This window comes from Tilletiopsis washingtonensis (assembly GCF_003144115.1).
Source record: "Tilletiopsis washingtonensis strain MCA 4186 unplaced genomic scaffold FA09scaffold_14, whole genome shotgun sequence".
Classification (NCBI taxonomy): Eukaryota; Fungi; Basidiomycota; class Exobasidiomycetes; order Entylomatales; genus Tilletiopsis; species Tilletiopsis washingtonensis.
The window spans coordinates 63,035-87,603 of record NW_020312011.1 but is presented as its reverse complement, the minus strand read 5'-3'; the positions used below and the strand labels follow the sequence as shown (position 1 = coordinate 87,603).

At 67.4% G+C, this 24,569-nt stretch overlaps 11 protein-coding genes and 1 non-coding gene across 12 annotated transcripts; 7 read left to right on the top strand and 5 right to left on the bottom strand.

Annotated features, from left to right (window-relative positions):
* Nucleotides 1-220: 220 nt before the first annotated feature.
* FA09DRAFT_330689 (hypothetical protein) lies at nt 221-1,027 on the bottom strand. The gene is made up of 3 exons (XM_025742702.1): nt 893-1,027; nt 575-834; nt 221-440 (listed from the first exon to the last, which is right to left on the bottom strand). The coding sequence occupies exons 1-3, from the start codon at nt 939-941 to the stop codon at nt 324-326; spliced, it is 426 nt and encodes a 141-aa protein (XP_025597318.1). The 5' UTR covers nt 942-1,027; the 3' UTR covers nt 221-323.
* Nucleotides 1,028-1,223: 196 nt separating this feature from the next.
* Nucleotides 1,224-3,678, top strand: FA09DRAFT_330688 (hypothetical protein). The gene is made up of 7 exons (XM_025742701.1): nt 1,224-1,728; nt 1,781-1,892; nt 1,946-2,112; nt 2,168-2,187; nt 2,246-2,583; nt 2,634-3,448; nt 3,503-3,678. Exons 1-7 carry the CDS (start codon nt 1,240-1,242, stop codon nt 3,632-3,634), a joined length of 2,073 nt encoding a protein of 690 aa, XP_025597317.1. The 5' UTR covers nt 1,224-1,239; the 3' UTR covers nt 3,635-3,678.
* Nucleotides 3,511-4,721, bottom strand: FA09DRAFT_330687 (glutaredoxin; the record flags this gene model as incomplete). Its single annotated transcript, XM_025742700.1, has 3 exons — nt 3,511-3,713; nt 3,770-4,282; nt 4,596-4,721. 3 exons carry the CDS (start codon nt 4,719-4,721, stop codon nt 3,669-3,671), a joined length of 684 nt encoding a protein of 227 aa, XP_025597316.1. The 3' UTR covers nt 3,511-3,668.
* Nucleotides 4,722-5,007: 286 nt separating this feature from the next.
* FA09DRAFT_330685 (Aldo/keto reductase) lies at nt 5,008-6,237 on the top strand. The gene is made up of 7 exons (XM_025742699.1): nt 5,008-5,075; nt 5,125-5,196; nt 5,245-5,527; nt 5,579-5,642; nt 5,698-5,727; nt 5,788-5,857; nt 5,910-6,237. Exons 1-7 carry the CDS (start codon nt 5,012-5,014, stop codon nt 6,221-6,223), a joined length of 897 nt encoding a protein of 298 aa, XP_025597315.1. The 5' UTR covers nt 5,008-5,011; the 3' UTR covers nt 6,224-6,237.
* A 1,171-nt stretch (nt 6,238-7,408) lies between these two features.
* On the top strand, nt 7,409-8,788 carry FA09DRAFT_319941 (metalloprotease; the record flags this gene model as incomplete). The annotated part of the gene is made up of 5 exons (XM_025740960.1): nt 7,409-7,844; nt 7,896-8,186; nt 8,239-8,387; nt 8,448-8,631; nt 8,731-8,788. The coding sequence occupies exons 1-5, from the start codon at nt 7,678-7,680 to the stop codon at nt 8,786-8,788; spliced, it is 849 nt and encodes a 282-aa protein (XP_025597314.1). The 5' UTR covers nt 7,409-7,677.
* A 592-nt stretch (nt 8,789-9,380) lies between these two features.
* FA09DRAFT_t35 lies at nt 9,381-9,473 on the top strand. The gene has a single exon. It is a non-coding gene; the product is annotated as a tRNA-Glu (tRNA).
* A 1,048-nt stretch (nt 9,474-10,521) lies between these two features.
* Nucleotides 10,522-13,569, top strand: FA09DRAFT_349873 (hypothetical protein; the record flags this gene model as incomplete). The annotated part of the gene is made up of 2 exons (XM_025744817.1): nt 10,522-10,801; nt 10,855-13,569. The coding sequence occupies 2 exons, from the start codon at nt 10,522-10,524 to the stop codon at nt 13,239-13,241; spliced, it is 2,667 nt and encodes an 888-aa protein (XP_025597313.1). The 3' UTR covers nt 13,242-13,569.
* On the bottom strand, nt 13,335-15,147 carry FA09DRAFT_330684 (putative RFC3-DNA replication factor C, 40 kDa subunit). The gene is made up of 10 exons (XM_025742698.1): nt 14,914-15,147; nt 14,766-14,830; nt 14,579-14,712; nt 14,391-14,470; nt 14,256-14,335; nt 14,044-14,203; nt 13,908-13,989; nt 13,721-13,850; nt 13,536-13,668; nt 13,335-13,482 (listed from the first exon to the last, which is right to left on the bottom strand). The coding sequence occupies exons 1-10, from the start codon at nt 15,045-15,047 to the stop codon at nt 13,377-13,379; spliced, it is 1,104 nt and encodes a 367-aa protein (XP_025597312.1). The 5' UTR covers nt 15,048-15,147; the 3' UTR covers nt 13,335-13,376.
* A 175-nt stretch (nt 15,148-15,322) lies between these two features.
* Nucleotides 15,323-18,094, top strand: FA09DRAFT_330683 (Nucleoporin, Nup85-like protein). The gene is made up of 9 exons (XM_025742697.1): nt 15,323-15,477; nt 15,534-15,604; nt 15,665-15,915; nt 15,969-16,050; nt 16,114-16,530; nt 16,589-16,777; nt 16,828-17,227; nt 17,282-17,744; nt 17,796-18,094. The coding sequence occupies exons 1-9, from the start codon at nt 15,355-15,357 to the stop codon at nt 18,062-18,064; spliced, it is 2,265 nt and encodes a 754-aa protein (XP_025597311.1). The 5' UTR covers nt 15,323-15,354; the 3' UTR covers nt 18,065-18,094.
* Nucleotides 18,095-18,181: 87 nt separating this feature from the next.
* FA09DRAFT_330682 (hypothetical protein) lies at nt 18,182-19,385 on the bottom strand. The gene is made up of 4 exons (XM_025742696.1): nt 18,973-19,385; nt 18,785-18,917; nt 18,618-18,730; nt 18,182-18,561 (listed from the first exon to the last, which is right to left on the bottom strand). Exons 1-4 carry the CDS (start codon nt 19,285-19,287, stop codon nt 18,205-18,207), a joined length of 918 nt encoding a protein of 305 aa, XP_025597310.1. The 5' UTR covers nt 19,288-19,385; the 3' UTR covers nt 18,182-18,204.
* A 197-nt stretch (nt 19,386-19,582) lies between these two features.
* FA09DRAFT_330681 (hypothetical protein) lies at nt 19,583-22,625 on the top strand. The gene is made up of 10 exons (XM_025742695.1): nt 19,583-19,985; nt 20,049-20,240; nt 20,318-20,497; nt 20,630-21,148; nt 21,209-21,452; nt 21,512-21,627; nt 21,686-21,832; nt 21,889-21,950; nt 22,007-22,156; nt 22,210-22,625. Exons 1-10 carry the CDS (start codon nt 19,827-19,829, stop codon nt 22,550-22,552), a joined length of 2,112 nt encoding a protein of 703 aa, XP_025597309.1. The 5' UTR covers nt 19,583-19,826; the 3' UTR covers nt 22,553-22,625.
* On the bottom strand, nt 22,540-24,426 carry FA09DRAFT_346387 (hypothetical protein; the record flags this gene model as incomplete). Its single annotated transcript, XM_025744748.1, has 9 exons — nt 22,540-22,688; nt 22,748-23,162; nt 23,222-23,265; nt 23,320-23,487; nt 23,541-23,652; nt 23,785-23,867; nt 23,996-24,094; nt 24,150-24,160; nt 24,261-24,426. The coding sequence occupies 9 exons, from the start codon at nt 24,424-24,426 to the stop codon at nt 22,674-22,676; spliced, it is 1,113 nt and encodes a 370-aa protein (XP_025597308.1). The 3' UTR covers nt 22,540-22,673.
* Between the last annotated feature and the right edge of the window lie 143 nt (nt 24,427-24,569).

The following is a 24,569-nucleotide window of genomic DNA, read 5'->3' as shown; positions in this document are numbered from 1 at the left end:
GCCGCGTGCACGTGACGCGCGTGCGCCTGGGCCACCCTCTCACCTCCGCATGTTTGCATCTCTCTGCCGCTCGTGAGCGTCTCGCTGAGCAGGTCGGAGAGGGCCTGCAAGGTGCAGCCGGCGCTGCAAGTCTGACTCATGCGAAGGGCGAAGCGCAGGAGACGCGTCTACGGCCAGCCTGCACGCCCTCACAGGCGAGAGCGCGCGAAGCGCGACCACAGCACGTCAAGGGCAAGCATCGCAAGACTGGTATCGCTGGGCATACGCAACAGGGTGACAGGAGATCTACAGGTAATACAGAGGCGCAGGCGGTGTGCGCTGCCTCAGCGCAGGTTGGCAAATGTGACGCTCTTGGCGTCGAGGCTGAGCCCCGTGCGCGGGTCGATGCCGTTGTCGCGCAGGCGCTGCTCGTGGATGTGCAGGCGCGCCTGGTCGAACGTCTGGCGCATACCAGTGTCAGCACGGGCGGCGTGGTTGCAGCACAGGTTGTGCGACTGCAGCACAGGCAGTCCCAATGCGCCGCTGGACAGGCAGCGCCGTGTCCGCACGCACACACGCAGGCCAGCGCACTCACCATGTTGCGGCTCGCCATGACGGCGTTGACCTCGAGGCTGCCAATCTCATCCAGGCCGGCGCGCGCATCGCCGTCGCGCAGGTTGGCCTCGATGTCGAAGCGCGCCGAGCTGAGGCCGGCGCGCGCCTGCGACGCCCAGTCGAAGGCCGAGAGGCGCGAGTAGCGCGCGCCGCTGGGCGGCGCCCGCAGCGCCGCCGGCAGCCGCTCGACGATGTGCTCGGGCAGCAGCGGCAGCAGCGCGGCGCGGTTCATGTAGCCGACTGCCGGCGGGGTCGCGTCAGAGTGGCGTGCTGTGGCCGGCGGCGCGTGGACACGCACTGATGAGGAGCACCACGACGAGCGACGAGAGGAGGAAGGAGTAGAGCATGGCGGCCGGAGACGCTGCCGCCTGCGCGTGCGGCCGAGGCGGAGGCTCGACGGGTGATGCGTTGGGCGCGCTGTGCGGGCAAGAGAGGCGCGGCGAGATGGAGGTCGGGAGGAGAGGCGCCGCACGGCCACGCGCCTCGGGAGGCGGCAGCCGCGCAGCCGCAACCCCGCGGCCTTGGCAGTGCGCGTGGCGGCTGACTAAGCAGCGCCTCCACCTCGCCCTCGACGAGCCCTCCCGACAGCCTTGCTCGCTCCTCGGCAGCGCATGGGCCACAGCAGGGCAGGCGTTTGGCATCAGAATGTCAGGAGAAGCGATGGAGGCATGTCCGCCTCTGCCTCGCCGTGGGCTGCAAGGTAGCTTAGACGTGCGCCCGCTGGCTCGACCGCGCAGTGACGCGCGCGGCGCGCCAGACACCAACAGCCTGCCGGTATGGGGAGCGCTCTCACCCTCCCGCCTCCATCTGCGACCCTCTCACGCCCCTGTTCCCACGCCGCCCAGTCTCCCCTCCGTGCTCCACCGGGCTCTCCCCGCACACACTCTTTTGCCTCTCTGCCGCACCATGGCATCATCCACCTCCGACGGCCATGCCGCGCTCGCCTCGACAGCACGCGCCTGGCTGGCCCTCGACCCCGACGCGAAGTCACGCGCCGCGCTCGAGCAGCTCCTCGCCGACGCCGAGGCCGAGCCGGCTGCGGCGGCCGAGCTGCACGCCGCCTTTGCCTCGCGCCTCGAGTTCGGCACTGCCGGCCTGCGTGGCGTCGTGGGGCCTGGTCCGGCGCGGATGAACGTGAGGAGCACGGCGGCGAGGGCTGGCGGCACGACTGACGCTGCCGACACAGCGCCTCGTGGTCATGCAGACGACGGCCGGCCTGGCGCGCTATGTGCGCGAGCAGCGCCGCGAGCAGGCCGGCGTCGTTGTGGCATACGACGGACGTCTTGACTCTGAGGCATGTGCGCTGCCAGCACCACCCGCCCAGTGGCTCCTCGACTGACGCCTGCTCCAGTCGCGCATGCTGCCGCGGGCGTGCTGGCCGCGGCCGGCGTGAGGGTGCACCTCTTCACCGTGCCGGCGCCGACGCCCATGTGCGGCTTCATGGTGCGCCGCCTCAGCGCCGCCGCCGGCATTGTCGTGACGGCCAGCCACAACCCGCCCGAGTACAATGGCTACAAAGTGAGTGCGGGCGGCCTGCTCACTCAAGCAGATCCTCTGACACTCCGTCCATCAGGTGTACTGCGCCGCTGGCACGTGAGCAGACCGGACTGCGCTGTGTGGAGCGAAGTCTGACGTGCCCACTCGCGTCCAGCCAGATCAACGACCCGGTCGACGGCGAGATTGCCGCGCACATCGACGCTGTGGCCCAGGAGGGCCGCACGCCTCCCGCATGCACGCTGGTCGAGGCACGCGCAAAGGACATGCTGTCGGATCTGGGAGAGGAGGACTTTGAAACCTACATCGGCGAGGTGCTTCGCGTCACGCCGGCGCCGAGCGCGCCGGCAGCGGCCTTCAAGGTCGCCTACACGCCGCTGCACGGTGTCGGCGCCCACATTGCAGAGCGGCTGCTCAAGCGCCGCGGCTATCAGGGCTTCACTGTGGCCGAGCAGCGCGAGCCGGATGGCCACTTCCCGACGGTGAAGTTCCCGAGTGAGTCGCACGCGTATGATCAGCACTGCGCATGCTGACGCGCCGGGCAGATCCCGAGGAGCCTGGAGCCATGGACCTGGTCATGGCGCTTGCTGACGAGAAGCAGTGCGCCGTGGCTATTGCAAACGACCCCGACGCCGACCGTCTGTGCGCAGCTGCACGCGACAGCACGGGCAAGCTGCGCCAGCTGACCGGCGACGAGCTGGGCACACTGCTCGGCGACGCCATGCTGCGGCAGCTCTCTGCCGACAGTGCTGCGTCGCCGCCGTGGGTGCTCAGCACCATCGTCAGCTCGCGGCTGCTTGCGCGCCTGGCGGGAGCGTACGGCGCGCGGCATCGCGAGACACTGACGGGCTTCAAGTGGCTCGGCCCTGCGGCGTCTGCGCTGACGTCCAAGGGCGAGCGCTTCGCCTTTGCGTACGAGGAGGCGCTCGGCTACATGGCCTGCAGCCTCGTGTGGGACAAGGACGGCCTCTCGGCACTGCTGGCGCTGGCAGACCTCGCCTGCGCGCTCGATGCCGAGGGCAAGACGCTGCTCGGCCGCCTCGAGGAGATCCAGCGACGCGTCGGCGTGGCCATCACCACGCAGCGCACGATCCGTCTGCAGCCGGGCACGAGCGGCAGCAGCATCATGAAGCGCGTGCGCGCCCAGAAGCCAGACCGCATCGGAGACTTTGAGCTGGCCCTGGTCGAGGACCTCCTCGACGGCCGCCCGCCGGCGGACACGCCCGAAGGCGAGATCCCGAAGAACGACGTGCTGCGGTACTTCTTCGCCACCGCAGACATCTCCAAGGAGAGCGCGCGGAAGGAGATCATGCTCGGCGCGCCCCGCATCCAAGTCCGGCCAAGCGGCACAGAGCCAAAGGTACGTGCGTGCGGCTCCTCGCCGGGCGCTCCTAGACTCACTCGCCCATTGCAGGTCAAGATCTACTGCGAGGCACTGGGCGAGGTGCGCGCAGGCGAGTCGTTTGAGGCCGCTCAGCAGCGCATTCGTGCAGAGCTGGACGCCATCGTCGACGTCGTGTACGCCTGGCTGGTCGCAGACGCATGAAATATACAAAGCGCTGCATTGACACATGCGCCATCTAGCCCTCGAGCAGCTCGCGGAACTCGCCCGTCTCGATTTGCTCCTGCAGCCAGGCATTAGCCATGCTGCAGAGCGGCGTTCAGGCGTCTCGCCACTCACCTTCAAGATATCCAGCCCACCAATCAGCTCGCCCTTGACCACAATCTGCGGGAACGTCGGCCAGTCGTTGAGCTTCTTGAGCCCTTGCCGCACGGCCTCGTCCTGCAGAATGTCGAAGCTGCCGAAGCGCACGCCCTCCTGCCGCAGCAGCGCCACCGTCTTTTGCGAGAAGCCACACTTCGGGTTGTCGGGGTTGCCCTTCATGAAGAGCATCACGTCCTGGCGCTCCATGAGCTTGCGGCAGCGCTCCTCGAGCTCCTCCTGCGTCTCCTGCGCCGGCACGTGGTGCTCGTCGTACGCGCCCGGCGCCGGTGCCGGTGCATTGGTCGAGGAGAGCGGTGCGTTGGCGCCGGTCGCTGCTGGTGCCGCGTGCGAGGCGACGGCCGCCGAAAGCGCCGCAGCGTTGGCGCCTGAGATGCGCGAGAGCAGCGTGTGGCCGCGCAGCAGGACGAAGGACGGCACAGAGTCGATGTCGAAGGACTCGGACACGTCTGGCAGCGATTCTGCCTCGATCTGGGAGGGGCAGGGCATCAGATGCGATTCAAGCTGAAGTCCCTCTCTCCGCAACAGCTGAGCTGGAGGACAGCATAGCTGCATCTCCAGCAGCGCTTGTAGGTCAATCGAGCGTACTTGACAGCTCAAGGACTGGCCAGCGATCAGGACCGCTGCGCAGACGCTGCCACCTGCCGCTCTCTAATACGCCCGAGCTGCGCAGTGACTCGGGTGGCGCAGCAGTCCCATCTCCACCGAACGCTATCGCCGAGCCAGCATCCTAGTCATCTGGAACACCGGCACCGCACCCCTCCACGCCTGCACCAATGCTCACCATGAGCACGAGCAGCTGCGGGTACTTGGCCGCGAGCTCCTCGACGACGGCGTTCATCTGGCCGCACGGCTCGGCCCACGGCGCCCAGAAGTTGAGGAGCGAGACGCGGGCCAGGTCGGCCTGCATCTGCTCGGTGAAGTGCTCGGGCGAGGTGACGTGGACGAGATTGGACGACATGCTGGGCGGGGGTGAGGTGGTGAGAAGGAAGCGGCGCGGCGAGTGAGAGGAGCGGCGCGGGCAGCTCAGGCTTGGTTGATTTGATGGCGTGCCGGTCACGTGCGCACCGCACCTCCACCTTGGGGCCGCGGCTTGCGGCCGTTAGCTGCCGGCGTGCACGTCCCTGCCGCCGCTGCTGCGCCGTCCTTCGCCCTCCTTCTCGCTGCTGCTCGACGTGCACACCCCACCACCATCACACAATGTCGATCCCCACCGTCACGCTCGTCTCTGGCATCAAGGTGCCGCGCCTCGCCTTCGGCGTCGGTGAGTGGTCAGGCGCCGCACGACGCGTCTGGCGCTCACGCTCGTACAGGCACCGCGCTCTACAAGTCCGACTGCTCGCAGCAGGTCGAGACGGCCATCAACGCTGGCTTCACGCATCTTGGTGAGCTGCGCGCCCGGGTACTGCAGCGCCCCGGCTGACCCGGCGCAGACCACGCCGAGGTGTATGCCAACAGCGAGGCGTCGGGTCGCGCCATCGGCAAGCACCTCGACGGCGGCGCGGCGCGCGAGTCGCTCTTCATCCTCACCAAGCTCATGCAGCGCGGCATTCCCGATCCCATGGGCGAGACGCAGCGCGAGGTCGAGCTGCTGCAGTGCAAGGGCTACGCCGACGCCGTGCTGCTGCACCGCCCGCCGCGCGGCGAGAACGGCCTGCCGAGCAACGTCGACGCGTGGAAGCTGCTCGAGGCGGTCAAGGACAAGGGCCTGGCGCGGTGAGTGTGGGGTGCACAGAAGGTGTGACCTGCAGGCTCACCCCTGCACAGCGTCATCGGCGTGTCGAACTGGATGGCGTCGGACATTGAGGAGGTCATCGCCTCGAAGCCCAAGGTGCGTATTGCCCTTGACGCGGCGCATACATGCCTGCTCATCCCTGCGCCTGCAGCACCCCATCGAGATCAACCAGATCGAACTTGTGAGCGAAGGCGCAGTGTCACATCACTACGGCGAGCCGAAATGCTGATGTATTGCGCAGAACCCGTCGCTCTATCACCACCCCGAGTACCAGTCTCTGCTCAAGGTGCACGAGCGCGAGAACATCAAGGGTGAGCCTTGCAGCAGCACTTCACACCACCGCATGCTCACGCACTTCTGCAGCGATGGTCTACGGCAGCCTCACGTCGCTCTACAAGGACCCCGAGCGCAATGCGGCGCTCAACAAGGCGCTCGAGGAGGTCGCGGCCAAGCACAGCACGTCGCCCGCGGCCGTGCTGCAGGCGTGGACGTACGCGCGCACCGACGGCATTGTCGTGACGACGACAAGCAAGGAGACGCGTGCGCGCGAGTACGTCGCCGACGCCGCCAAGCTTGCGCAGCTGAGCGAGCAGGACCTCGGCGCCATCGAGGAGGCGTCGCGCCAAGGCCCGCCGCTCAAGTACTACATGACCGACGTCTTTGACCCGAGCAAGTGAGGCGGCGCGCGCCGGCAATCATGGCATCGCTTCTCCATTTAGACTTGGCTGCCGCCGTAGCGTGTGTGCGCGAGGCGGGCCCGCCCGGGCTGCTCGGTCTGTTCGGCGGCGCTTCGGGCTTTTCTCCGCCTGTGAGGAGGAGGGAGGGATGCCGCGGCTTCCGGATGCAGCCGCACAGATAGGCGGCCAGCGCGACGTGGTGACGAGTGAAGCGAGAGCCGCGGAGGGGACAGATGTGGCGGGCTGCTGCCATGCCGGCGGCGAGCACCCTCCTCGGGCGCGCTGTCCGCGCGAGATGCATGACAAAGCGCATCTCTTGCGCGCTGCGGGGTTATCCTGATGCGCAGCAAGCGAGCGGCGAGCGAGATGCCAGCAGGCCAGCCGAGCGAGATCGCTGAGGAGAGCGGGCGGCAAGAGTGCCGCTGCCCGGCGGCCAGCACGTCCGGCACCGGCGTGCGGCGTGGCGTGAGCTCCAGCGCTAGGGCTAGCGCGCCTTGGCGAGCGGCGCTTCCGCCGCTAGCGCCGAGTCTCATGCGCGCGTGTGCGCCCCCAGGGACCTTCCTTCTTCGCGCGCTAGGCGCGGGCAAGCGCTGCATGCTGGGCGCGACGCAGAGGCGACTCACAGACTGAAGTGTGGCACAAGCTCACCTGCAGCCGAGCAGCGCTCAAGGAAGAAGATTGGCCTGCTGGCGCCGCGAGGACGTCGTTGCGCGGCGCCTGTGCACGCGCGACGCGGTGGCACCGCCCCCTGGGGCACGGCGCCCGTGTGGTGCGGCGCAACAGCCTCCTTGGCCGGCCCGCGTCTGCGCCTGCGTCACGGCGACGCGCCTCAGACTTGACTCGGATCACTCGCCAGGGCGACTCAGGGTCGTGCGCCACGCTTGCACTAGTGTGGTGTGAGCGGACGGCAGTCCGGCGCTAGAAGATCGCTGCTTGGGCCGAGCAAGGGCCCGCAGCCGCGTTGGCTGGTGCAGGTGGTGCGCACGGCCGCACATTGGAGCGCTCAACCTGTACTGGAGTGGTGCTCGCCACCAAGTGCCACTTCCACCTCGGGCGTCCCCAGAGGCTGCACACTAGACATGCTGGACTGCAGCTGCATGCTAGCCGGCTGCACGCTGCGACCCCACAGCGGCTGTTCGGGGTGCTCGGAGATGTGTCCGTCACTGCTGCGCCTGCAGCGAGCATCGATAAGCCGTCGCTGCCGCTCCGAGAAGCAGGTGCAGGTGCCCCTTGCGTGGCGGCCAATTGCGCGACTCGCTCCACCTTCGAGCTGTGTGGCACACGACATCGGTATCGCTGCGCACGACAGCTCCCGCAGCGACTGACGAGTCTGTGGAGAGGCTTGGCACGCGGCGTTGATGAGGCTGGCAAAGGTATAAGAGGCAGACCTTCTCGCCTCCAACAGCCGTCCCTCATCACCTCCAGTTCTCTCTCCTCGACCCCAAGCATCCACAATGGTCCGCATCTCGATCGCCGCCTCGCTCCTGGCCTTTGCCGCCTCGGCCCTCGCCCTCTCGACGGAGCGTGATGCACCCACGACGCTCTGCGGTGCCACGCAGACGATCGCCGCGGAGGACGAGGCCGCGGTGCAGCGCCAGATCAGCAACATGCGCTCGCAGCGGTGAGTCGCGAGGCGAGATGTCACCTTGATCGCAACTGACGCCCACTGCAGCAGCGCTGGTAGCACGGCTCTCCGCGCTGGCACTGTGCCCGTCGCCGTCCACATCATCACCTGCAACGGCCGCGGTGACATTTCCGACTCGCGGATCCAGCAGCAGATTGGCATCCTCAACTCAGACATGGGCAACACTGGTTACTCGTTCAGCCTCTCGTCGATCGACCGCACGGCCAACTGTGACTGGTTCAACGGCGTCAACCAGGGCACCACTCAGGAGCGCCAGATGAAGTCGGCGCTGCGTCGCGGCGGCGCCTCGACGCTGAACTTCTACACGGTGGAGTTCACGTGTGTACGGCGCCGCAGATCAGTTTTTCTCGTACTCACTCTGCGTTCATAGCGGCGGTCTCGTCGGTTACGCCACGTTCCCGAGCTCCTACCGCAGCAATCCGACCAACGACGGCGTCGTGAACCACTTCGAGAGCGTTGTCGGAGGCTCCCTCTCGCCTTACAACCTTGGCACCATCCTGACGCACGAGGTCGGCCACTGTATGTGCCCATGACTTCTGTCCAGCGCGGAGGGTACATGCTGACAAGTGCCTGCTGCAGGGGTTGGTCTCTACCACGTTTTCCAGGGCGGTTGCTCGGGATCGGGCGACCTGGTGTCGGACACGCCTCCGCAATCGACCATTTCGCGCGGCTGCCCGGTCGGACAAGACTCCTGCTCGGGCGGAGGCGTGGACTCCGTGCGGAACCACATGGACTACAGCCAGGACTCTTGCCGCAACCAGCTGTGAGTTTCGGGGTCGGTGGAGTCGCCTCTCGACATTCCGAGTGCAGCTCCGCTTCCCGACCACCGTTCTTTGTCACTGACGCTCTCTTCTTACCACAGCACGGCCGGTCAGATCGAGCGCCTGCAGGCCCAGATGAGCCTGTACCGCGGCATCTAAGCTCGGCGCCGCACGCGTCTCGCACACGCCTGGCGGGCTCGCTGCAGCACTCGAATGCAGCTCGCTGCAGACCGTTCTCCTTCTCCACCTGTATCTCCTACTTCTGCCCTGTCTTGAGCCTCCTACTGTGCTCGGCAGCCGCATAATCTGTACTTGCGCCCGCGTAGTCTTGCAATGCATTCCTCGCACGCGACTCAAGCCGTGACGCGCATCGCCTGCGCCACAGCTATGAGGAGGAAGTCTCCGAACTGCGCGGCGCTTCATACCCGTGTGTCTGGGACAGTACGGCTCTGAGACACGGCGGATGAGGCGGCCTCCAGGTGCAGTCGAGCGAGGCCGCGGTTGGTGGTAGGTGCCTTGAGCGCGTGACAGGTGCAAGCGCCGGACATGCGATGACGACTAGGGCGATGTAATGCCATGATGAGCTGGTATGAGAGCTCCCGTGGTACCCGAGACACTCGCATACTGCGTGTGACGCAAGCGAGAAGCATCTGGCTGCGCACAAGACCGGCGGGCAGGGGGAGTGCGTCGCACCACTTCGGACACGCTCAAGAGAGTATATACCTCTACATGTGAGCAGCTATCATATAATTCCTAGTTAGTACAGTGGTCAGTATATCCGCCTCTCATTCAAGCTCCGGCTCGGTGGGCGCGGATGGCCGGGGTTCGATTCCCCGACTGGGAAACCTTTTTGCCTCCTGCTCTCGCAGCCTTTTTGCCCCTGCCCTGCGTGGGTGTGGCGCGGCCCTTTTGCATGGCTGGGCACTCGAGACTCACACCACCATGTGCGACAAAGCAAGACGGCCAACGCTGGGTCGCCGGAGCTGCACCGCTCGCGCGCGCGCGTCATGCGCGACGAGCTCTTTGTCCTAGACACGCGCGCGCACGTCTTGTCTTGTCCCCGTTGTGCGCGCCGGAGTGTCTCGCCATGCCGAGCGCCGCTCTCAGCATCTCTCATGCGAGATCAGACTAGCGCCGTCTCTCGTTGCTGCGCCTGTCGCGCCATCTCTGCCTACGCCGCGAGATCAGCCGCTGGCCCGGCACACTGGCAGCGCTGGAGCGTCGCGCTTCTCTCGTCCCCGTCCCTGGGGTCGGCCGTCGCACGCGCGCGCACTTCCCGATCGCACAGCGCCGCCGGGCAGCAGGCCCGGGGCCGAGCGAGGCTGCACACTGCAGCTGCTGTGGGACAGCCGCTCGTGCGCTGCACGCCTTAGCACTCCGGGGCACCGGTGCAACCTGGCTCGGCACCGTCGTGCCTTTGCCTTTGTTCTCCTCGGCGCAGCCCATCCGCCTCGGACTCCGCCGCAGACTGGCCCGGTGCCGCGCTTGCCCTCGACTTCCTCGACAAAAGGCACGGTGATGCGCGTGGCGGCCAAGCGGCATAGCTGCCTCGCCCATGAGAGCGCAGGAACAGCCGCCATCCGCGCTCCTCGGCAGCGCCAAACGGCCGTGGCGCTCGCGTCCCTCTGTCCATGGCCGCGGCAGCCATCATGCGCCATCATGCTGCTTGTCGGAGGTCGCCGACCAGAGCCAGCGGCGAGCTCGTGCTCGTCGCCTCCTTTGTTGTCCGCTCTCGTCTTGTCCTCGCCGCCGCTCACTTAAGAAGCGGACCCCTGCTCATCCGTGCCCGCCACATTGCCTTGCCCCTGCCGCCGTCACTCTAGCCCGCCACTCTCACGTCTCTGTCTCTCTCATACCCGGCACGCCACATTGCCACCCTGACCACTCCCACCATGTCAAGCTCGTCTCGAAGCTCGCACCATGCCCACCGCGCCGCGTACGACGGCCCGGCTGGCGACTCGGCCATGCCCGCCATCGCCGAGATCCCTCCGACGCCGCAGGACGCGGACGACGTCCCAGTGTCCTTTCAGCGGCAGCAGCGCAGCCACTATCCCGAGCGCCTCTCCTCGACAGAGATCTACCGCAGCCCTCAGCGTGCCGGGCCGATGCGCTCTGAAGGCCCGAACCACCGCCTGTCGCCGTACCTCCGGCCGCGTCGAGAGGGCTCCTGGGGTGAGTGCCGTTCGTGCCGTGCGTCTCTTCACCACTCATCGCCTGCCATACAGACGGCAGCGACAACAGCTCGGCGAGCATCTCGGACATCGGCTCGCCGGCGCTGTCCTCGTCGTCGGGCTGCTACTTTGCGCGCGACGACGCCTCGAGCCGCAGCTCGTGGAGCAACGCCGACTGCGTCGAGCGTGCCGGCGCGCCGTCGCCCAGCTACGAACGACACAGCGACACTCGCCACGTCGAATCGCAGCGCCAGCGCACACCTCCGCTGCCGCAGCGGCAGACGCCGCAGCCCGTCTCGGTGCTCATCCCCCGCACCAGCACGACGTCGCACGCGCGCAAGAAGGACCCCAACCACATCCCGCGCCCGCGCAACGCCTTCATCCTCTTCCGCAGCCACGCCCACCGCATCGGCCTCGTGAGCAAGGACGTGACGTCGAACCACTCCAACATCAGCGTCATCATCTCGCACATGTGGCGCAGCCTGCCCGAGGAGGAGAAGGCGCAGTGGTACCAGGAGGCCGAGCGCGAGAAGGAGGAGCACCGCCAGATGTACCCCGACTACAAGTTCAACCCCGTGCTGCGCCGCACCGCCGTCGTGCGCCGCAACGTGCGCCGCGAGGAGGGCGACGAGGAGCGCTGCCTCGAGATCGCCGACCAGATCCTCAAGCAGTACGGCCGCGAGGGCATCGTGCGCGTCGCCGACGACCCCGCCGCCGGCAGCGCCGCCGAGCAGAAGGCGGCGCGGCGTGCGGCCACCAAGGCCGCCTCGCGCCAGAAGGCCGCCGCCATCAAGGCCGAGAGCCCGCGCAAGGCCAGCAAGCCGCGCAAGGCGCAGGCCCGCAGCCACGGCTCGTGCACCTCGTCCGACGGCTCGCCCACGCGCAAGATGCCGCGTGCGACGATGCGCCGGTTGGCAAGCGGCAGCGCCACGTCCGGCAGCCAGAGTGCGCCTAGCGCAGCCGAGACGGAGAGAGCCGCACGCCCTGTACCGTCATCACCGATGCCGACGGTCGAGGCCGAGGTGCGTTCCGAAGCCGTACCGAGCCCGAAGTACGCGATGCCCGGCTTCTTCGCCGGCCGTCGCCGCTCCATCTCCGTGCCTCTGCTCGAGCCAGAGGCTCGCCTCGCACCAGGACCGTGGAAGACGGAGGACGCGCCGCAGATGGCCCACGCTCGCGACGACGACACCGTCATGGCAGACGGGCTCGGCCACTGGCAGGACCGTGCGCACCGCACCGTAGACGTGCCCGTCGACGTCGATCGCGACGAAGCTGCGGCGCCGCGCAGCCCGGCCGCTCTGGGCCACTCGACGGTCCGCAAGGGCCCGCCTGCACCGCTCGCTCTCGGCGCCGCCGAGCACCGCACGTCGCTCTCGCAGGCGCCGATGCAGGTCGTTGCCGTCCAGTCGCCAGTGGAGCGTCCTCGCCCGCGCAGCGCCGAAGGCGCCACGCCGCTGAGCTCGACGTTCCGCGGCGCCGCCGTCGCCGGGCTGCACTGGCACGGCCTCGGAGGGCACGAGATGCTCGTCTCGCCCATGCGCGCTACCTTTGGAGCATCGCGCCGCCCGAGTGTGTCGGGCTGGCAGCCGTGGGCCGCACGGGCGGTCGATGTGCCGTCCCGCGGGCGCGGCTTCTCCTTCACCACCGACGTGTCGCGCGCCATCGAGCAGCAGGACGACGTCCTGTTCGGCCAGGCAGCTCGCATGGCGGCGGCATCGATGGGCGGCCGCTACGACGAGTCGCACCTCTCGCTGTACGACCTTTATCCGTATTCGCCGACCATTGCGCATGGCGGCCACGGCAGCATCGGCGCCGTTGCTTCTGCGCCATCCTCGGGCCTCGACTCCCGCGCGCAGCCGGACTTTGTCGAGATTGAGCGGTCGCCAGCGGCCGGAGCGTCGACTGCCTCTTACACGTCCAGCCTCGATGTGGCCGACGTGGCGCCGGGCACGGGTGGCGCGCGCCTGCGCTACCACATCGACGACGAAGAGATGTTCACCGAGGGCCCTCGCCCGCCCATGCCGCCGGCGGCCAACCAGCGCCGCGGCAACCGCCCGCGCAGCACGTCGAGCGCCCCGCCGCCCGAGAGCCTCATGCCTGCTGCTCGCAGCGATGGCGCCGTGGCGTGGGACGTGTACAGCGGCCTGCACGTCGGTCGTCCAATTGAGGCCGACGCGCTCGACGCTGCCTTCTCGCAGCTGCTCAACGTGCCCATCACACCGCCGTCGGGCAACAGTCCGGCCGGCATCCACGTTACCTTTGCGCCACTGCAGCAGAGCGCGCCAGCAGCGCCGGCTCCCAGCGTGTCGCCGCTCGCGCTCGCCCTGGCCGACGTGCACTGGGAGGACACTCCCTCGAGTCCCTCGGCGCGCCTTGCCGCACGGCGGCCCTCCATCCGCACCTGCTCGTCTGAGCGGTACATCCCGCCCTCTGGCCGCTAATGATCCGGGAAAGCTGGCTCTCTCCCATGCACGACTCTGTCTTCTTCTGCTATCTTACCTCTTTGGACACGCTCTCGCTAATGCACCGACCTCGGATACTTGTGTGTGACGTGCATAGTTGCGGCCCTGCTCTGCTCACTTCTTCGCCGCATCCTTCTCCGACAGCTGCACCGCGATCTTGGTGGCGCCGAGCAGCGCACTGAGCTGGATGCGCTCTGAGCCGCCGGTGCTCAGGCGATGCCTGCGAGCTGGGGTCAGCTGGAAGGCCATGTCACCGCTGGCGGCGGCGCTTACTCGATCTGGCCCAGCTGGTCCAGCAGGTATATCCGCGACTGCGCCGGCAGCTTGACGGTCATCAGGAAGTCGTAGATGCCGTTGACCATGTCGGCGAGCGCCATGCCCTTGCTCGTCTTGAGCGCCGAGACACCTGCAGCGGCGGGTCAGCGCAGGCCCCGCAGGACGAGGCATGTGGTGCTCACGGTTGTACGACGTGGAAAAGTCGTCGTTCATCATGCTGTTGACGATGTCCTCGATGTCGGACGGGTGCGGGTTGCCCGTGCAGTTGTACACGGCGCTCTCGTCAATTCTGTCATAAGCAGCATGGCATGCCTCGCGAGCCCAGATGCATCAGCATGGCAGGCGGCGGGGAACAGCCAGATCGCTCACCTGCAGGACGTTGAGCGCGCGACGCATGTCGCCCTTGCTCAGCTTGATGAGCGCTTCCTTGCCGTCCTGAGTCACGTTGCAGCTGCGGGGTGTCGCAAGTCAGCACGGACGTGGCCCGCTGCGTTGCGTCACGCACCCCTCGTGGTCGATGACGTGGTTCAGCCGGTCCTCGACCTGGTCGAGCTCGAGCGGGTTGAAGCGGAAGCGCGTGCAGCGCGACTGGATGGCCGGGATGATCTTGTTGACGTAGTTGCAGATGATGCAGAAGCGCACGTTGCGCGTGTACTGCTCGATGACTGTGCCAAGGGTGAGCTCTCGAACGACGCCTCCTGCATGCCAAGCACGTACCGCGGCGCAAGGCGCTCTGTGCCGCCGTCGTCATGGCGTCCGCCTCGTCCAGCACGATGAGCTTGAAGCCGCCGGAGTTGCTGCACGGGACTGTCAGCCGTGCAGCGCAGAACGATCGCTGTAGTGTGGGCGCACCTGAAGACGTTCTTGGTGCTCGCAAAGCTCTTGATCTGCTCGCGCACCACCTCGATGCCGCGGTCGTCGGACGCATTGAGCTATGCAGAGCGTCAGCGAGACAGCCTCTGCAGATACACGCGCTGCACAGTGGCGCCAGGCGGTTCCCGACGCCACATCACCCCACAGCATGGCTCGCTCGAACTCACCTCAAGCACGTTGTTGCGGAAGCCGTCACCGTAGATCCTACGTGCCATCGCCAGGATCGTGCTCGTCTTGCCCGTGCCCGGCGGGCCGTAGAAGAGCAGGTGCGGCAGGCGGTTTGCCTCAATGAAGCGCTCGACTGGAGTGTGGCGTGAGTGACCAGGCGCTAGAGGCCGAAGCAGCGCTACCCACCGGTGGCTGTGATGTCCTTGTGCGAGACGAGGTCGGAGAGCGTGGCGGGCCGGTACTTCTCGACCCTAAGCCGCGCGGCTGCCGTCAGCCTTCCAAGCCGAGCATGTGCGAAGCAGCCGCCTCTCAGCGGCACGCGCTGGGCACGCACCAGGGGAGCAGGTCGACGGGGTCGGCGGCGGCTGCCTCAGAGTCGGCGGGCGCGCGGCCCTTGCCCTTGGCGGCGGCCGAGATGGAGACAGGTGCGTCGCTCATCTCGGTGTCGGCCGCGTCGAGGCTCGGCATGGTGAATGAGGGCAAGGCGATGCGGAGGTACTGCGACGGTGCGGTGCGGCGCTGCTGGTCCGAGAACGTGGGTTGCGGCTATGAGGAGCGGGTGGAGAGGAGGAAGGGAAGGAGGAAGCCGTGCGTGCGCGTCCCTGTCCAATGCGCACTCAACGCGTCCGACTACAACAACGCGTCATGCAGACACTACAACAATGCGCGTGAGCTGTAGTCTGCAGCGTGGAGGAGGTTGAAGCGCGGTCTCGCCGGCGTGCTTCAAGATTCTTCCTGCCCACCGCATCCCCCCAATTCTCTCCACGCCTCCACGATGCCGGCCGCTGCCGCATCGACGTCGAGCCTGCCGCCGGCACCGGCGCCGAGCGCACCCGTGCATGCGCCGCTGCTCGCCGGCGTCTTTGCCGGCAACTGGGCTGCCGACGAGTCCATCGCGGTGAGCCGCACGAACGGCGCGCACCGCTGCCTGCCATGCTCATGCCGCTCTGGCAGTTCCTCGCCGAGTCGTACACCGTCTTCTCGACGCTCGCTACAATTGCGCAGCACCCGCTGCCCGGTGCCGTGTGCGTCACAGGCGCGGCTCCGCAGCACGTGGCCCGCAGCTGACAGCTTTGGCCTCGCAGTCCTTCGGCACAGACGCTGCAATACCTCTCGCGCGTTGCTGGGCTCTACCGCTCGGCGCTCAGCCGCTACCTCGTAGCGCTTACAGTCGCAGATACGGAGGGCGATGATGCTGGCGTCGACCGACCAGCACACGCGGCACGGCTCGAGGCGGCTTTGCACCTGGCGCAGACGGTCTTCCTGCCCGCCGACGGCGAGGGGGCCGGCGTCGTAGGCGAGGAGCTGCTGCACTGGGTCAACTGCACTGATCCGGGTGAGTCGGAACACTGCAGTGGTGCTACTTGCTCTTGCTGATCCGCGCTGCAGCGCCGAGCACCGAGGAGGGACAGGACATCGCCTCGTCTGCGTCTCCGCACGAGCATCCGGCGTACTGGGACTACGTCCTCCGGTGAGCGTGCGGAAATTGAGAGAAGAGAGGCCTGCGGTCTGACACCGCGCTTGCGTGCCACAGCTGCGTTCTGCGGGGCTTTTACACCTCCGCCTCGTCCATGCTCCGCTCGCTCTCCTCGCACCCGTCGCGTACCATCTCCTCGCTCTCGCTGGAGATCTCACAGCTGCTCTCCACGCTGCCGCGCTCGTCGGCCTTTCCGACCGAGGCAGCCTTTACTGCTGCGCGCCGCTCGTGGCAGTCGTCTGTGCGCGCGCTGCTCACGCGGCTGGAGGGCGCCATGGACGACGCAGAGGCCGAGCTGGGCGGCAACGAAGACGCAGAGGACCAGCGCCTAGAGTACGAGGCGCAGTTCCGCTGCCTGCTGCAGCTCGTCGCGGGCGAGCGGCAGCGCGTCTTCGAGGCGTGCGAGGACTGGCGGGAAGCGCTGGGCGCCTGGGGCACGCTGGTGCAGCCGACGATGCGTCGCGACGATGTGCCGTGAGTCGTTGAGGGCAGATCGCGAAGTAGAAGCGGGCTGACGGGCCTGCCGGCACAGCGAGACGATGGCCGTCATTCTGGAGCAGTTCCCGGTGGATGCCAAGGTACCGGGCGAGACTCTGCTGTGCGCTCTGGCCAGTGGCGACGTGCGCGAGGCATGCCGCATCGCCAAGGATTTCGACGCCTGGCTTGCAGCGCACCTCATCGATCTCTTTGACAAGGCTGGTCTGCTCGATGCGTCCATGGGGTGAGCTGCTTGGGCCCTGCCAGCAGGACTTCCGCTGACAGCATTTCTAGCATGTCAACCGACGCCAGGACAGACGCGCTCCTGCAGTATGCCGAGACGCTGCTGGATGACTCGGGCCTCTGGCGCATGTCGGTCGACTATCTCGCGGCAGTAGGCACAGCGACTGCTGCGACGCGGCTGCGCAACGTCATCCTCGACGTGCCGCTCAGCGACGAGGAAGCAGGCACGACTGTCCCGGCGCGCACCCTTGATGCCCTCGAGGACGAGGCCCGGGATGCCGAGATGATTGACGATGCGGACGACCCGGAGGAGGCAGCCGAAGCGCTGCGCCGCGAAAAGGAGCGCCAGCAGCGCGAGAGCGGGACAGGTGCCGGCTTCCGCGGCGTCGAGGAGGTGCTCAAGGCGTGTGTCGAGCATGGCCTGGAGGAGGAGGCGCGTGCCGTGTGCAAGGTGAGCCTCGCCGCTGTCCGCGCGATGGGCTTCAGCTGACGTTGCTTCCTGCAGCGCGTGGCCAAGCTCACCGCAGCTAAGCGGCAGTACGGGCTGGCGATCGCATACTGCGTCCGCGCAGGCGACTCTCGCCAGGTGCGGCGCATCGCAGATGCGCTACTCGACGAGTACATCACGCAAGGCGCAGACGAGTTCTGCCGCCTCGTCGACTCGGTTCCAGCCTCGCTTCTTCATCCCGCAGCTGCACGACCGCCGCAAGGACCAGGCAGTAGCGCATCAGCCGAGGGCATGGAGCTGGATGCCGGCGACGCGGCCAACGACACAGGCTACGGCGTCGGGCGCAGCCTCTTCTCGTCGCGGCTCGCATTCCTGGCGGGCTACCGAGACTTCCACCGGCTGTACGCCGAGGGCCAGCTGCGGGCGGCTGCCGAGCTGCTCGTCGTGCTCCTGACCAGCAATGCGGCGCCAGAACGCTTCTGGGCGGTGCTGCTCGTCGATGCCATTCCGCTGCTGGAAGGTGCGTGCAACGCAGCTGGCGTCGCCGAGCTCTCACTGACAGCCGACGCAGGCGCCGACAACCTCTTCACTGCCGACGAGACCTTTGAGCTGCTGCGCTTCCTGGAGCAGATCAACTCGGGCCTGCTCTCGGGCAGCAGCGACGCGCAGCACTTCCTCGGCACTCTCGAGCAGCTCCTGACTGCGTCCAGCAGCCGCGACGGCGCCGACGGCAGCCGCAGCGTCGACGTCGGCGCGGCACGCAAGCGGCTGGACATTGTGCGCCTCGGCCTGGCACGGCAGCTCGCACGGGCGAGTGTGACGGGCGTTGGCGTCCTCTAGCTCGCCTGCAATGCATCAAAGTAAAGCATCTGCGCCTTGGACGCGAGCCTGCAGCGCAAAAGCCCCAGCCTCCTCCCCTGTGCCGCGCGGAACGTTGCGTGTGCGTCTCTCTCGGTGCACGGCGTGACATGCTTTCATTACTACTCATCGTCCTCGCTCTCGCCCGCAAAGAAGTCGTCGTGCGCGAGGCCGGCCTGCGACTCTCCGTCCGAGGAGCCCGCATCGCTGTCCTCGTCGCCGCTGCCTGCCTGCTTGCCGCCCTTGCGCAGAGCGTCGCGCTTCCGCTCGGCACCACTCTCGGCCGCGAGCTCCTCGTCCGGCTTCGCGCCCAGCGAGCCGTCTGCCATGCGCGACACGATCAGCGCCCGCACCTCGTGAGCGCGCCGCACGCTCTCGGATGCATCGGCCGGCGGCGCGCCAGGTGCCTTGGCGTCTGCAAACGGCCCCGCGCCAACGGTGGGGAAGAGGCTGACGTATGCGTGCTCGTGCGGCCAGTTCTGGCAGGGAGGCATGGTCAGCCATGGCTCATGGCTTCGGGCGGTCGATAGCTCACCAGCACGTATGCAAGCCTGACGCGCGCTTCTTGCAGCTGCTCCTGGATCTGCGGCGAGTCTTGCGCCCCGGCCTTGACGAGCTTCTTGATCTGCCGGACGAGCTTTTGCCGTTCTGCGGACCACGCCTCAGCGCTGATCCCTGCACCGGACCTGAGGTGCGACTCACCAAAGAAGCGCGTAGCATGGCTCTTGCGCGCGTTCTCGCGCTCCACGTTCGAGCGCTCACGATCGGCGATCTCCGTCTCGAGAGCACGCGCTCGCCGCTCGGCCTCTTGGCGCACGGGCGGAGCGACGTTGTCCTGAGGGGCCGGCGCTTAGTTGCAGCGAAGATGCAGAGCGGGCGCCACTGCTCACCTTTGCCAACAGTCGGCGCGTCTGCCGCAGGCTCGCCTTGAGCTTGCTGACGCCCAGCGGCTCGTCTGCTGCATCGGGGTCCTCTTCCTCCTCGGTGCGGGCGGCCTTGCGGCTGCCGCCATGGCCGCCGCGCGATGCGCCTCGCCCGCGTCCGGCGCCTCGACCGCGCGCCGAGCCGCGTCCTCGCTTGGCATGTCCTCCGCGAGCGCCTCCCTCGCCGCTGGTGGATGCCTGGCCGGAGCCGCCCGCAGCCGGGGCGTCTGGGCGCTTGCGCTTGTGCGAGGCGCTCGGCCCGGCGTCTGCGCCCTTTGCCATGGCGCAGTGTGTGGAATACGAGGCTGTGGATGGGTCCTTGGGGGTGTGCGGCTCAGAGCAAGAGCAGAGAGCGATGTGGAGAGCCAGGGCAAGGGAGGTGGTGGAGAGAGCGCAAAAGACACCCCTCGAGTCGGCGCCCTCCAAAGCCGCCAGGCCAAATTCTTCGAGTGGAGCAGCATCAGGCGCGGCGCGGTCACGTGGCGCGCATGCGGAGGCGCTCGAGCCAGGGCAGCGCGGCGGCGCGGCGACCAGGACCGCCAAGCCGCGGAATGTGCGCCGCTCGCGGCCTGCCTCCCGTCCACGTCCTTCCCACCCCTCGCTGCTCCACCTCCGCCGCCTGCGCGTGTCTGCCAGTCCGCAGCACACCCGCAGCGGCACAGCGCACGCTGAGCTCGGCCCTCTGCATCCTCTGAGCACGTCTGCGCCCCATTGCGGCACATCTCTGCCCGTGCCTCGGCTGAGCACGCGTCGCGTGTGCAACTCGCACCCGCTCTGCGCCGGCAGCACGTTCTGGCCGCCGGCACGGCACACGCGGCGCCATGAAGTACCTGCTCGCCGCCATCGATGCGCGCCGCTCGGCGGTGCCGCTCGATGACGCCGAGCTGCGCAAGCTGCTCACCGACGTGCGCAAGAGCAAGGACGACAAGTCGGAGATGAACGAGGCTATGGAGCGCCTCATCACCGAGCTCAAGGGATCGGTGAGTGCGGGCGGAGGTGCCGCCCAATGTGTGCGCATCTGAGCGCGCTGTCTCGCTCTGCAGGAGCATGCCACGGCCTTCTTGACCCGTGTCTCGAAGCGCGAGGCGCCCGACTACTACGAGGTGATCAAGCACCCCATGGACCTTGGCACCATGCTCCGCAACGTCAAGGCGTCCAAGTACAAGAACAAGAACGCCTTTGCCGCCGATCTCGAGCTGATCTGGTCGAATTGCGAGATGTACAACATGCTGCCGGTGCGTGTGTGCCGCAGCATGCGAGGCAAAGGCTATGCGACTTCTTCCTCTCCTGCTGACGCTGTCTGACCCCGCAGGAGCATGCGCTGCGCAAGGCTGCTGCCCACATGCGAGCCCAGTCGCGCCACCTGCTCGCATACGTGCATGAGGGAGACGAAGTTGGCGAGGCGCTGCGGCTGTGGGAGAAGCGGAGCGATGCTGCAGCCAAGGCGAAGGTGTTTGGGACGGATGGCGCTGGACCGCGAGTCGCAACTCGAGTGAGTGTGGGCTGGGTTCTGCCTGTTCAGGCCGCTGCGCTGCGATGTGGGCTACGCGATGTGGATGCTTGCCTGCTCCTCTTGCCGAGACAGGCCACTGACTGCGCCTGCTTGCCCCTACTTTTACTTCAGCTACCGCTCGCCCGGCCTCTCGTGCCTCCGCCTCCGAGCAGCGCCGTGACGATCACGCCTCTGGCCATGCGGCCTGCCCTCGTGCGCGATGCTGCCGATATGGCGCGCTTCTCGCAGCTCGAGTCTCTTGACTTTCTCGAGGAGGACGCGTCGCAAGCCACGACGTCTGCCAACGGCGCGCGTCTGCTCGCAGCGGCACGAACATCTCGCAGCCGCGACGACCTGCTGCGCCAGTCTGGCTCTGGACCAATTGCGGCATCAGTGCCAGACTTGGCCGACCCGTCTGGTAGCGCTGACGGCGCATGGTACTCGCTGTCCAGCGGCGACCTTCTCATGGCTGGCGTCCCGCATCTGCCGTCGTCGGTGCGGCTGCCGCTGGAGGACGAGGAGGCCGGTGCTTATCGCGTGCGGAAACGCAACGCCTTTGGTGGTCAGGCCATGGTGCGCCGCAACATCAGCACGATCGCCAAGTTGCGGCACACAAGTGCCAAGCTTGCAGCGCTGGCCGCGCACACAGACGTGAGTTGCGCCGTCGCTGAAGCAGCGCCGCTGGAAGCGCTGACTTCGTCCGGTCTCTAGCTTGATACCCCTCTTCCGGCGTGGCTCGCCTCAACTTCGTCCGACGAGGAGTCAGAGGATGACGAGATGCCTGTCCGCACGCGGCGGCCAGTTTCCGGCCAGACGCCAGAGCAGACGCGGCATCCAAAAGGTGCAGTAGCGCTCGAGCCCGGTTTGAATCCGCTAGGAGGCATCAGCCCGCAAAGCGCACGGGAAGGTCTGCACTCTGCAGCGATGCTGCTTGGCGCGCATGTCGGCTTCGACGGTGAGCATTGCGCGGCTCTCCTGCCTATAGATCCACGCTGACTGTGCCGTCCGACACAGGCGCGCACACGTCCTGCATGGATGTCATCACCGACATGGCGGGCGAGTTCCTGGGCAACCTCGGGCGCACCCTCCGCCTCTATGCCGACCGCTACTCTCACGAGATGAGCGTCGAGGTCAGTCGAGATCGCTGCAGCTGCGCTGCTGTGGCATGGCGCTGACACGCTGCTTCAGGAACTGCTTCTTCACACGTTGCAGGAGAATGGCGGCGCGAGTGTGCGGTCACTGGAGACCTACGTGGTCGACGATGTCGAGCGACACGGCACGCGCCTCACGGACATGCTGCGGCGCAACCGCGCGGCATATCGGGAGCGCCTGCAGGCGAGTGGTCCGCCCCGAGGCGTCTCGACGCATCTGCTGACACCGGACTGCTGCAGGCCAGCTCCGCTCCGATGGCCGACGACGCGTTCTTCAGCGCGAGCAACGACGTGCTTGTCAGGTAAGAGCCGCAGCGTCGCGCCGAGTACGCTCATTGCTGACCTGCGACCTGCACAGCGGCGGCTTTGCCGAGGAGCTCGGCGACGATTTTTTCGGCTTCAAGGCCATGGGCCTCGACGCCGAGACGGGCATGTCTGGCCTGTCCGTCCCGGCGCGTCTCTTCCGTGCCACCGAGGCGCCCGGCCAGCGGCGACACGAGGCGGATCCGTGCGTACTCGAGCTCAGCGTTCGCGCGCACTCCGCTGACTCGCGATCTGCAGAAGCTCAGCGGAAGAGCCGCTCGCGTTCCCGCCGCCGCCGCCAGCAGTGCCCATCTCCGAGTCAGCAGTCGGCGCGCAAATCGGCCTCCTGCAGTCCTGGTACCGCGACCTGGTACGCACGCGCGGCGCCTGGCGTGCCCACTCGCCCGGCACGGCAGAGGCCACCGGCGTCGCGGGCGAGCTGTGCATCTCCGACGACGAGCAGGAGCGGCAGCGCTTCAAGGTCGGCCCCACGGGGCGCCTGCCGAAGCGCACCATGGCCAGCACTGCTGCTGCTCAGCGCGGGCAAGGCGCCGAGACTCTCGTCGCCGCGCCCCCTGCTCGCAAACGCAACCGCCCCTGATGTCCGCATCGCCGCCACCCCACATGTATCATCAGCGTCTCTGCACATTTAGCATTTTGCAACAGACTGCGGGGTCCACGCGCGAGCTGTCGTAGCGGCGGACGCTGCAGATGGGAGTCCCTTAGAACCGCTTGGCCTGGGAGCGGCGCAGCTCGTTAGCGTGACCCAGCGCTCAGTGCTGCACGCTCGACTCACGTCCTTCTTCTTCTGCCACCGGAAGTAGCCGTATGCCGCGCCCGCGATGACGCCCAGCACAGACGCCCACTTGAGCACGAACCAGATGAGGCTGAACAGCCCCGAGAAGAAGCCTGCGAAGAAGCCCGGCCCGCTCGGCGTGTCGCGGTTCGTGCCGCTGCTGGGCGTGCCGCTGTCGGCCTGCTTCTTCTTCTTCGAGAACCAGCCGCCGGACTTCTTCTTCTCGCCGGCCTTGGCCGCGCCGCCGGGCGGGAAGTGCTCGAGGCGGTGTGCCTTCTTCTCGGCGGCCGTGCGCTCCTTGTAGATGATGTTGCTCGTCGACACGGAGACAATGTCGTGGTTGTCGCTCACGTCGCCCGTCGCGGCCGAGAAGCCGAGGTACGGCCGAGCTGGAATCGTGACGTTGTCCAGCTTGCTATGAGCGCGTGGATGGTCAGCAAGGAGACTCATGCAGGACTGCAGCGCTCGCCTCACAAGCACGTGTCCCAGTCGTCCCACTCGTTGTAGTGCAGGGCAAGCTGTGCGGCGCGAGTCAGCGTGGCCGGGCTTGTCGCAAGCGCCGCCAGACTCACCTCGAGGAACACGTCCTTCACATAAGTGAGTCTCGCCTTCGTCGCGACGGCCGCGCGCCTGATGGACACGGAGCAGCCAGCCACCTCCTGCGGCGCGCCGTCCTTGCCGACGTTATACCGCTCGATGCCGTTGCCGTTGATGGCGAGAACGCGCGGGAAAGTGTAGGGCTGCCATCGAGCGTCAGCCACGAGGAAGCCAGAACGGCGCGCTTCCAGCTCACATGTCTCGAGTTGGCGAACGTGTCAAACATGATGCCCAGGCCGGTGAAGTAGTCCTTCGAGCCGAACACCGGGCCGGGCTGCGCGCGCTCCGTCGTGAGCCACATCGCGAAGCTGCGTGATTGCGGTCAGCAGCCGGACATGGAGCGAGCGAAGCCGAAGCAGGCCAACAGCGCATTGGCGGTGTCTGACTGCCATCCAGCGCCCTGCTTGGGCTCCCTTGAGCTACCTGCACGCGACACTCACCCATCGCCGTACGGCTTGTGGCCCGCAGCCTTGCCGTCGATGCTGAACTCGACTTGGATCTCGTAGTTCTCCGGCTGGATCTCCTGCAGGCACACTGTGTGTCAGAACTGCTTACGACGCTGGGATGAAGGGGCACCACATGGCGCATGTGCGAAGGCGGCCCGATCGCACCGACGCTCCATGCACGTCTCGCAAAGGCAGGCACACTCACCGAGCGCGTCCACAGCCATCCCGCCTGGCTGCCCCGATCCTGCGTCAGGCGGATGTGCTTGTTCGTGTCGACGTAGGCGTCGCCGCCAAAGTCCCAGAACTGCACAGCGCGGTCAGCATCGCACCGGCGCGTACTCGCTTGCCGAGGCACGCACCTTGTTCTGCACTGCACGTCGAACAAGCAACAAGCAAGAGGCGTGACATCAGAGTCGGCGCGGCCAGTGCGGATGCACGGCGCGGCAAGTGCGGATGCACGGCGCACTCACAGTTGGAGTCCACGTAGGGCGCGTAGAGCGAGTGCGAGCGCAGCGGCACGATGGCGTCGCTCTTCAGCAGGCGGTTCTGCGCCGCGACCTGCGCGACGACGCTGAGCGGCGCCGCGACGAGGAGCGCCAGCGCCACTGCCAGCGCATGGCAGACGACGCGCGACATGGTGGTGCGTCTGCGTCTGCGGATGCACGAGGCGAGCACGGGCTGGATGCAAAGTGTGGGGCGGTGCGGCGCGTAGCAGCGGCGAGCGTGGGCGTGGCCGCAGGGCGTGGCGGTCGTGCAGTGCGTCGAGGCTGCGCGGCAGG

Excerpts from the sequence above, each read along its gene's own strand:
- FA09DRAFT_330689 (XM_025742702.1), bottom strand. The coding sequence starts at position 941 with ATGCTCTACTCCTTCCTCCTCTCGTCGCTCGTCGTGGTGCTCCTCATC. Across the intron at positions 835-892 it reads CGTCGTGGTGCTCCTCATCA|TCGGCTACATGAACCGCGCC; the intron begins GTGCGTGTCCAC and ends CCCCGCCGGCAG. Across the intron at positions 441-574 it reads TCATGGCGAGCCGCAACATG|ACGTTCGACCAGGCGCGCCT; the intron begins GTGAGTGCGCTG and ends GGTATGCGCCAG.
- FA09DRAFT_330688 (XM_025742701.1), top strand. The coding sequence starts at position 1,240 with ATGTCAGGAGAAGCGATGGAGGCATGTCCGCCTCTGCCTCGCCGTGGG. Across the intron at positions 1,729-1,780 it reads CTGGTCCGGCGCGGATGAAC|CGCCTCGTGGTCATGCAGAC; the intron begins GTGAGGAGCACG and ends CTGCCGACACAG. Across the intron at positions 2,113-2,167 it reads CCGAGTACAATGGCTACAAA|GTGTACTGCGCCGCTGGCAC; the intron begins GTGAGTGCGGGC and ends TCCGTCCATCAG.
- FA09DRAFT_330685 (XM_025742699.1), top strand. The coding sequence starts at position 5,012 with ATGTCGATCCCCACCGTCACGCTCGTCTCTGGCATCAAGGTGCCGCGC. Across the intron at positions 5,076-5,124 it reads GCGCCTCGCCTTCGGCGTCG|GCACCGCGCTCTACAAGTCC; the intron begins GTGAGTGGTCAG and ends ACGCTCGTACAG. Across the intron at positions 5,197-5,244 it reads CGCTGGCTTCACGCATCTTG|ACCACGCCGAGGTGTATGCC; the intron begins GTGAGCTGCGCG and ends GACCCGGCGCAG.
- FA09DRAFT_330684 (XM_025742698.1), bottom strand. The coding sequence starts at position 15,047 with ATGCCGAGCCTCGACGCGGCCGACACCGAGATGAGCGACGCACCTGTC. Across the intron at positions 14,713-14,765 it reads CAAGGACATCACAGCCACCG|TCGAGCGCTTCATTGAGGCA; the intron begins GTGGGTAGCGCT and ends GCCACACTCCAG. Across the intron at positions 13,669-13,720 it reads CTTTTCCACGTCGTACAACC|GTGTCTCGGCGCTCAAGACG; the intron begins GTGAGCACCACA and ends CCGCCGCTGCAG.
- FA09DRAFT_330683 (XM_025742697.1), top strand. The coding sequence starts at position 15,355 with ATGCCGGCCGCTGCCGCATCGACGTCGAGCCTGCCGCCGGCACCGGCG. Across the intron at positions 16,531-16,588 it reads ATGCGTCGCGACGATGTGCC|CGAGACGATGGCCGTCATTC; the intron begins GTGAGTCGTTGA and ends CTGCCGGCACAG. Across the intron at positions 17,745-17,795 it reads TGCCATTCCGCTGCTGGAAG|GCGCCGACAACCTCTTCACT; the intron begins GTGCGTGCAACG and ends CAGCCGACGCAG.
- FA09DRAFT_330682 (XM_025742696.1), bottom strand. The coding sequence starts at position 19,287 with ATGGCAAAGGGCGCAGACGCCGGGCCGAGCGCCTCGCACAAGCGCAAG. Across the intron at positions 18,918-18,972 it reads CGCGCCGACTGTTGGCAAAG|GACAACGTCGCTCCGCCCGT; the intron begins GTGAGCAGTGGC and ends CCGGCCCCTCAG. Across the intron at positions 18,562-18,617 it reads TCAGGCTTGCATACGTGCTG|AACTGGCCGCACGAGCACGC; the intron begins GTGAGCTATCGA and ends CCTCCCTGCCAG.
- FA09DRAFT_330681 (XM_025742695.1), top strand. The coding sequence starts at position 19,827 with ATGAAGTACCTGCTCGCCGCCATCGATGCGCGCCGCTCGGCGGTGCCG. Across the intron at positions 20,241-20,317 it reads AGATGTACAACATGCTGCCG|GAGCATGCGCTGCGCAAGGC; the intron begins GTGCGTGTGTGC and ends CTGACCCCGCAG. Across the intron at positions 21,951-22,006 it reads AGCAACGACGTGCTTGTCAG|CGGCGGCTTTGCCGAGGAGC; the intron begins GTAAGAGCCGCA and ends CGACCTGCACAG.